The 9741-nt window shown below is 43.5% G+C and overlaps 1 protein-coding gene across 1 annotated transcript in view; it reads right to left on the reverse strand.

Moving 5' to 3' along the window:
* The window catches only part of LOC124594710, a 41251-nt gene extending 37137 nt beyond the window's left edge, over positions 1 to 4114 (reverse strand). The window contains exon 1 of the mRNA XM_047133077.1: positions 3253 to 4114. Coding sequence (XP_046989033.1) covers positions 3253 to 4114 — 862 coding nt within the window. The remainder of the gene's footprint in view (positions 1 to 3252) is intronic.
* Positions 4115 to 9741: the final 5627 nt, after the last annotated feature.

A 9741-nucleotide genomic window follows, 5' to 3' on the forward strand; every position in this document is an offset into this window, starting at 1 on the left:
ATCCGTGCAATCTGAACAGCTTAAATTCCTTCGGTACCTCATCCCCTACATTCCAAACTTGGGGGAGGCTCTACACCGAAACGTGCGGGACTAACAGGCCGAAACAAAGATTACCGCGACGACATGGCTTAGCCACAGCCGGGGGATTGTTTCCAGAATGAATTTTCACGCTGCATCTGACGAGGAGTCGAACCTGGGGCATTTTTTTATCGTTCACGTTTCACTTCCGTACAAGGCCACACTCCAGACAAATATTATTAGAAAATACATCCTAATACTTAAATATATATTAAATGTTTACAATTTTCTCTTTTTCAGGAATGCCTTTCTTAATATTGCCAGTCTCAATTTTATATCCTCTCTGCTTTGAGTACTGTCAGTTATTATTCTGCCCTAATAGGGTAACTCATAGACTACTTTTAGTCTGTCATCTCCTAATATAATTCTATTAGCATCAGCTGATATAATTCTGCTATGTTTGATTCCCATTGTTTTACCATTGTTGACATTCATCTTAAACACTCCTTTCAAGTGAGTATCCATTCCGTTGAACTGGTCTCTTTTTTCCGTCTCCTTTGCCGTCCCTGACAGAATTACAATGTCATCGGCCATGCGCAAATTTTTATATATTTCCACTAAATTTTAATGCTCTTTTCAAGTTTCTCTTTGGTTTTTTTTTTTTTTTTTTCACAGCTGCCTCACAGCAGACTGAATAATACCGAGGAGAAGCTGCTACCTTGTCTCACTCCCTTCTCAAATTGTTTCCCTTTCATGCCTTTTGACTTTTATAACAGCAACATGGTTACTGTACAAGTAGATAACTTTTCAATCCCTTCATTCTACCCCTGATACCTTCAGAATTTCAAAGAGTGTAGTCCAATCAACACTGTCAAAAACGTCCAGTAAATCCCTAAACGGTATGAACCTAGGTTTGCCTTTCTTCAGTCTATCTTTCCAAATAGGTCATATAGTCAGTATGTCCACATGGCTTCCTACATTTCACCAGAACGCAACATGATCTTCCCAGAATCGGCTTCTACCAGTTTTTTCCATTTTTATGTAAATAATTTGTCTTAGTATTTTGTAACTACGTCTTATTAATCTGATGGTTTGGTAGTATCATATCTGTCAGTCCCTATCTTCTTTAGAATAGGAAGCATCTGTCTTCTTTAGAATAGGAAGTGTTACATTCTTCTTGAAGCTTTAGCATGTTTCTTCTGTATCATATATCTTGCATACAAAGTGGAATAGTGTTGTCATGTATGGCTTTCCATAGGATATAATTCTGAGGGAATTTTGTCCATCAGGTTGCCCTCCATGGGGTGGGTGCACGCAACGACTGTGGTTATATTGGGTTAGATAGAGCAGCAATCAGTCGTAGAATTAAGTTGCTTTAATATGACATTTATAGTCACAACGCAGATCAGATTTCAATGCAGTGAGGAATTGTAGCAGTTGTTCGTGCTCAAGTGAATGCTTACACAGTTCAATGGTTGAACTGTGTAAGCATTCACTTGAGCACGAACAACTGCTACAATTCCGCACTGCATTCATAATGGCCTGACACAGGTCGAAATCTGATCTGCGTTGTGACTATAAATGTCATAATAAAGCAACTTAATTCTACGACTGATTGCTGCTCTATCTAACCCAATTTTGTCTGTTCTATGGGTTTCGTTTCGATTAGGTCTTAAAATGTTTCGTCTGATTGTTCTCGCAGTATTTTGTCTCCCACCTCATCTTCATTTACTTCCCCTTCTATTTTTATTATATTATTTTCAAGTGTGTTTCCTTTATATCTCTCTTGGGTTCCAACCTTTCCTTCTTCGCTTAATTCGTGCTTGTAATCTGAGGTTTAATATTCGTGCATGTAAATTAGCAGGCAACATTCTTAGTAACACCAGTTAAAAATTTAAAAAAATTTACTCGGCATACCTGTAGTCTTCTGACTATATCTACAGGTAGTAGAGCAAGGGTCATTTGAGCAATTTGTAATGTGGATTTTAACAGTGGAACAATTCGAGCTTTTTTGTGGTCCTTGGCGTGTATTCGGAGGAACCGTTTCGTCTTTCAGTAGCAGTGTTGTAGTGAAACGATGGAGAACCTGGGAAAAATGAGAGTGTATGGGCGACAGGGCTGTGGTCGAGTCCAATCAGTAACTCTGTAGCCTGGCTCAGTTGAGACATTCACTGCATGATCTCGTAATGGAACATACTAGAAGTCTCCATGATCCTCTCCCAACTGCGTCAGCCCAGTACATTCTGTAACAGCTGGGCGCCAGCGTAGTACACCAGTTGCGAATCAAGAGGTTTTTTGATACTGGCGGCTATCGGTAACTACTGTTGTGGTGTGCTGTTCACGATTTTGTGCCCCATCTTTGGAAACAAGTTCAGACCATCGTGACTGTAGCTTCAGCATGTGACGTTCTTAACCGTTTCCTTTCCTTATGTTCTGTTCTCCAAAAAGTTGTGCTATTCACGCGAGGAAATTATCAATACTTCCATTAAACTAAGTCAGAGCTTCAGAAATTCAGATTTCAGTGTAACATAAAATACTCAAGATCAGAGTGACTGAAAAAACATGGAAAGGGTTAAACTGAGGTTAAAGACAAATATTTCCTGACAACAAATCGAATACTTCCTTAGTCGTATCGTTGTAAGCTACAGCGAATGTATATCTCCTGTTATAAGGTAGAAATACCAAGAAACTTGGGTGAATGGTTGCTCTATGACCTGCATATGAAACTAATCTCTATGTAGGTGTTCCAGTATAGCTCATTAACGTCAAGAGAAATTTTAGCCACACTTGGTACACGTAGAGCTCAGTACCTGGAGAAAATTACCTTTGGTATAAGAGACCTCAAAGACCTCTATTTTTGGGAGTGGTGGTGGTAAAGTGGCGACATGCAAGCATGAGTAAAAAGTGCCCAGAGCAATTTCAGCCAATCGTTATACATGTATAACTCAGTATCTACGAAAATATACTATAGGAGAAAGGTACATCAAGGGCCACCAGGAGTGGCTTCGGAGTGGGGACTGGAATGACACAAAACGTTCGAAAAAAGCCGACATTCGTCTCGAGTCCGTTGTTTTTGGTATTACTGTGGTTATTGGTGACAGCCCTGATGTCAGATCACCCATGGGGATGTGATGAGAAGGAGAGTGTGGGAAGGAGATGATGTACGATTAATTGAAGGAAATAGCGAGCAACGCCAGGTAATTGGCTAGTTTGGAAGAAATATTGTGGACTCACCTGTTTCGTTCGCCAGAATCAAATGTTCAGTCAGCTCTACCGTTCTTCTCGCTTGTGAAGCAATAGACTCACAGCAGCATGTGAGACTGTACATGCTAATTATGTTCATTACCAAGTATGATACATCTGCGAAGATTTCCTTGTCATTGTCTTTATCCTCATCTAGGAGGATCACCAGAATGCTGAAAATGACCTGCACAGTCATTACGAACGCCTGCACTGTCATTGCCGTTATGGGCACAGCGTACTTGTCATTCAAAGAGCTCGCCAGTTTCCTCAGTTTCATGTGAGCTATTTTTATCATTAACAGGTATTCACAAGACGGAGACGACGTAGTTTGCTTCAGAGAATTCGGCCTTGAAACTGAGAAGTGTCGTCGGCCACTGACCTTCGTTCTGTCCAGCACGCTGAAGGTCTCCAGTTCACTGCGGAACGAGAGCTCGACAGCTTTGGTGAGCATCCGCAGTCGGTACCTGATGACCAGACCGAGGATGAAAAACTGTTCATACGCCACGATGATCACTATGATGACGGCTACTGTCATGGCGTTGAAGTCGCTGTCAGATAACACGTCCCACACTACGCAGGCGAGGTAAGGAAGCAGCAGGAGCGCGAACGAGGCGGAGGCGTACAGTGCGGTCGCGCGGTTGGCTGCCGACCGGTCGAGGTCCAGGAGGTCGTCGACCCGGCGGAGCTCCGCCGCGAAGTTGGCCAGCCAGTCCCCGGGAGCCAGCGACATGGCCAGCACGGACGCGCAGCCGCCGGCCGCGACGATGGCGCGCGTGAAGATGTGCGGCACGTAGTAGCTGTAGCAGTTCACGTGGTAGCCGTGCGTGCTCCTCACGGCGGCCTCGTAGCCCATGAAGGCGACGCCGACGGCCACCAGCAGGCTGTAGGCGTGCGAGGCGGCCGCGAGGGGGCGGCGCCGGGGGCGGCAGGGCGGCACCCCCAGCAGCGACGACAGCGCCACAAGCGGCCGCAGCACGCACTCCAGGTCAGTGGTCGCGGCAGGCGGGGCTCTTCTAGGCATCGCTCTCCCCCCGCCCTCTGGCCTGCTGTCCAGCTCCATGCCACACGCACAGGGTCTGCCCCCACAGTAACAGCCCTGCAAAATTTGTTCCGGTGTTGAGGACGAAGTCGCGGAAAACGTAAACGTACAAAATTTTAACAGCCATAGTGAGTAAGGCAGAGTCCGCCCCCGGTAGCTGAGTGGTCAGCGGGACAGAATGTCGATCCTAAGGGCCCAGGTTCTATTCCCGGCTGGGCCGGAGATTTTCTCCGCTCAGGGACTGGGTGTTGTGTTGTCTTAATCATCATCATTTCATTCCTATCGACGCGCAAGTCGCCGAAGTGGCGTCAAATCGAAAGACTTGCACCAGGCGAACGGTCTACCCGACGGGAGGCCCTCATCACACGACATTTTTTTTTAGTAAGGCAAAGATTTGAAATTCTGCACGTTCAATGAAAAAGAGGTCTGTTTCGATGGAAGAAGGGGAGATTGGGTGTAGTAGTCAAATTTTTTTGTTTTAATTTTTTACGCGGTCGCCACCTTCAATATTCGCACTTTTATTTAACTAACTTGTAGTATATATTTATTTAGAATGTTTATAAAAATAATTTATGGCTTCATAATAATTGTGATGGAATTACCATTGCCTTTTCGATCATGCAGTGTTTATGACTACTGTCCCCAGGACTTGGATGGTTGTCACAGGGATCGGAGTTGCTTGTCACATTTTAATGTTACGTGAAAAATACAGGAGTTTGAAGAAACAAAATCCTTCCTGTATTCACACAAATTACTTCAGGCCAAAGGTTGCAATATAGCTATTCTATTTAACACTAATAACACAAAAGATTCGGCAGTTCAGTATACGCAAGGAAAAATTACTCAATAGCTAATATCAGAGGCCTACAACAATAGCCTACATTGAAAACTGTCTATTGATAACACCTTGTAACGGAACTGAAATGATGGTGGGCTGACAGTAATTTGGAGCCCGCGCGTCGGAAACAGGCGCGCTGGTGTGAGACTGCCAGGGAGTGCACCCTGATGCCATCTATTGGCGAAACTGGGAATTAGCGCTGTCTCAGACAATGCACAGAGCTCTCGGAGTCAAATGTATTCTTTTTCTTGGTAATTATAAGCTATTACTGTATGATTTAATGTTATAAAGCGCTAGTAGTAAATTATTATGACTGGTATGAACTCCAGGGTAATAAATGTAAATATTCTTAAATACTAAATGATTTCGGTAAAAAGGTGGTAGGGGAACGCCCCCACTCTTGGTGATACGAGCATAGCTAGAGGTAGCTGGAGACACAGGGACTGAACAATGAAATGGCCTGGGGAGTGTTGACGTGAGCGGACGTGCATAACTGTGCTCACGCGAAAGTGACTGTGCAACAGCGAAAAGGAGAATATCGTCGCCGTTTGTGGAGTGGAACGCGACGAATGGTTGTCGAAGCCGTCTCTATGCCACTGGGGCTGATTGTAAGAGTTCCTGCGCCCAGATTTTATGGCGGACATGCAGTAGCTTATACGAGTGCTACAGCTCGTAGTTCCAGCCGCCATTAAGGGCATGAGGCGTGAAGAGCTGCGTTAGCCACATGCATCCCACAACCAGCACCGACACGTCTACCCAAGGCAAGACTGCTTGAAATTGTTAAGTCGAACTTTGTATACATGTAAAAGGAGAATACCAGTTTTCTTTTGTGCAAGTGCAGAAGACTGAATATAGTAATGAGTAAAATTACAACGCATGTTGTTCATTGCAAAGTGTAGTAACCTGAAACATAGTGTAGTGAAATCAAACTGAGGCCACCATCGCCTCTTTCATTTACAATTCTTTTGGTTGTAGAATACTTTAGCGTTTAAGAATGTAGAAAAGAGCAATGGTCACACCAGAATGAGTCGCCTATTTATAGTTACTTAAATTTTTCTGAGTAACCTTTCAAGTAAAGTCACTTAACTAATTCTATAGCAATTGTCCAAAGAGTAATATCCAAAAATCATTAAATAAGTTGAAGGGTAGAAGTCTGTTAACCTAAGTAGCTTAAATTGTCTTGGTGGTAATTACCAAGCCAACTCACAGAAATTGAGAGAGTATGTGCTTTGTAGAATCACCTAGAATGATCAGAAATAGTAATATTCAGAATTAAGTTTAAAATTCAACTCAAGCCGTTTCACTTTGAAACGAGCCAAAAAATTGATTTATTCTTTTGCTCCTTCAGAGCTGGCGACCGTAGTTATAAGTATTTTCAGGAGGATTCGACGGTAAGTCTGCTGCTCTCGTCGTGCTGATAGGATTATCCACTGCTGCTAGCAGTGGTGATTGGATACATAAGCTCACTACCAAGTTAAGTGGGTCAGGTAGGCAGTGTTACCGTGTGAACTGTAGGGCACTGTAGGCCGTGGATCGAACCCGTTCAATCATCACAGCTCTTTGAGAAATAGTCCGGTTAGGAGTGTACTAATCCAATAGGTAAATACTGGCGAGTAACGGTCAAAAATGTATACGCAAGTGAATTTAGCAAGGTCCATGTAGCACCTAGTTAATGTGGTGTAATGGCGAGGGTAGGAGTGGAGTAAAAGTGAGTTGAGCTTGTGGCAGCTGTGCTGTCCTCAAAGATTAATAACGTGAATTCACTACTACCTCGTACCATTAGGGCTGAGCTATTTACGGTTAAAATACGTAGCAGTAAGCACAAAGGTGTGACAGCTACAAGTCCGTATTGGCTTTATACATACGGAAGTAGGAAGCGGGTCATTCTGTCAGTGGAGGGGTTAAAACAATGGAGTCACTTGAGAACATACCCCATTTACTAATGGAAAGATTCGGCGGTTCGGTCGCAACCTCTAAAATTAAAATAATTGAGACTGTACAAAGTCAATCTGAAAAGTCAGTCTGGCAATTCTGACAAATAAAATGGGCACCTCCTCACGTACATTTCTCATGTGCGCATTTCTTGTTCAAAATGTTCAAATGTGTGTGAAATCTTATGGGACTTAACTGCTAAGGTCATCAGTCTCTAAGCTTACACACTACTTAACCTAAATTATCCTAAGGACAAACACACACAACCATGCCCGAAGGAGGACTCGAACCTCCGCCGGGACCAGCCGCACAGTCGCATTTCTTGTAATCTGTACATTGTACCCACATTTTCCCTGGATCTGCTGTTGGCAACTGAATCACGACATACAAAACAAAAAAGTCATCTCCTTCACTGTTACTGCTTTGAGCTTTCTTTTCTTGTTTGTGCTTTTTAGTTTCATTTTTTCAGCTTGGAAAAGACGCTTCCTGACATCTGTGGAACTCTGCTTTTTTCCCCTTTCGCGTTCCTCTTTCACATGAATGTGAGGACAGCCGAACATCTCTTTCGGTTGTTGTTCTTCCTTCGTTGTTTCCTTTGTCCAGCCTTAGGGAAAGGTATGATGTCTTTTGGAGAAACAATAGTAGGCCTAGACTGAACGTTCTCCAAGCTACTGCAAGAACGCTGCAACTCACAGTTCTCCTGTGTAATTAATTTCGTTCGTGGAGGCCTCCAGTGTTTGAATTTGATTTTCTCGTTCTTCTACCGTGTCAGCACTTAGAACAGTAAGCCCCTCAGGATATGATCGATTTGTTACGAAACTGGGAGCAAATTCGTGGTTGCCAAAAATGTCTGTATTGAAGGGGCAAAATAAGCCTTGAATCTTGACTGGATGTCGTAAAGGCAACAGGACATGCAGAGGTCGCTATTCCTAGAATGTCATATATTGTCATGGTGGAACCTGGGTGATTTAACATCCACGAATGATTTGCTATATTGACGTATATGTTCAATGTTTCGTATACTCTCCTTTCTAATTGTTGTAATTGGGGGGACCAGTGAGCAGGAAATGGCAATAAAACAATGCCGTTGTCTTTGGTATAGATGAGCTCTTTAATCGACTGATGAGAACTATGATTATGAAGGAAAGGAAGACACGGATGATGTTTATAGCACTTTGCATTAGAAACAAAGTGTTTAAAAAATTCGCAGAAATGTTCTTCCATCATCCCTCCAGAAGCGTTATTCGCTTCACGGTAGCCCACAGTCCATCACAAATAAAGTGTTCTTTGAGACGCACCCGGGGGAAAATTAACAATGGTGGAACAGAGTCCCCAGTAGTTCTGGCTGATAACATTAGGAGTCCTAATTCACAAATCTTTGTGTCTCTTCATGAACTCAGAAAACCAGTCGGCCCCAGCTTGTCGAGTTTGTCTATTTCGAAAGTACTTCTAGCCCAATGTAAATAGCTAATTCATAACACAATTTTCACGCTTCTTTTGGACTGAGACCGAAATATGCAACAGACCCTTCTTTGACATATTCTGCCAAATCTGCTACTTTTTACTCCAGATGTTATCGATCCCACTTGCTTGAAACCTTCGATTCGGCTTTTAGACTATTGTAATGCCAGTCTCGCCGATTTTTCAAATATCCTTGGATTCAAAGTTGTATCGTTTCGTAACAGTAGCCAGGTTATCGAAAAAGGCGCCAATGTTTTTTTTATTGAAGCTAGATGCCCGGACTAAGCTGATAGCTTCAGGAGTCTTAACTGAGAAATTTTTGTGTCTCTTCATTAACATTGAAAACCAGTCGGCTCCAGCTTGTCGAATTTCAGTACATCCACCACATTGGAAATACCTAACTCATAACACGATTATCGCACTTCTTTTGGACTGAGACCGAAATATATATCAGACGCAGCTTTGATAAATTGTACCAATTAATTATCAAGAGCAATTGTCTGAATACGTCTATTAGGACAGTAGCCTATATGCAGTAAAGGACAGGTCACACTGCTACTTATATCCTCGTCAGAATACTTTTTACAGCAACGAGCCAATGTGGTGTAATGTTTATTGTAATCATTTGCAACGCTGGACGCAGATTTATTTTCTAATTTCACCATTCGAGCTGTTTTCAGCATAGTGTCTGCGGATGCTAGACTTTTATCCTTACGAAACTTCTAGGCATCTTGATACTGAAAACAACAAAAAGATGCGTTGGGATCAAAATTTGAAACCTAAATGCTTTCACGGGGATTTTATCCCGTGTGACAGCCATCCCTGTTTGTCGTGTGACAAACAAACCCGAAGACCGCACATAATACACTCCTGGAAATGGAAAAAAGAACACATTGACACCGGTGTGTCAGACCCACCATACTTGCTCCGGACACTGCGAGAGGGCTGTACATGCAATGATCACACGCACGGCACAGCGGACACACCAGGAACCGCGGTGTTGGCAGTCGAATGGCGCTAGCTGCGCAGCATTTGTGCGCCGCCGCCGTCAGTGTCAGCCAGTTTGCCGTGGTATACGGAGCTCCATCGCAGTCTTTAACACTGGTAGCATGCCGCGACAGCGTGGACGTGAACCGTATGTGCAGTTGACGGACTTTGAGCGAGGGCGTATAGTGGGCATGCGGGAGGCCGGGTGGACGTACCGCCGAAT

Source organism: Schistocerca americana, chromosome 2 (genome assembly GCF_021461395.2).
Source record: "Schistocerca americana isolate TAMUIC-IGC-003095 chromosome 2, iqSchAmer2.1, whole genome shotgun sequence".
In the NCBI taxonomy this organism is placed as follows: domain Eukaryota; kingdom Metazoa; phylum Arthropoda; class Insecta; order Orthoptera; family Acrididae; genus Schistocerca; species Schistocerca americana.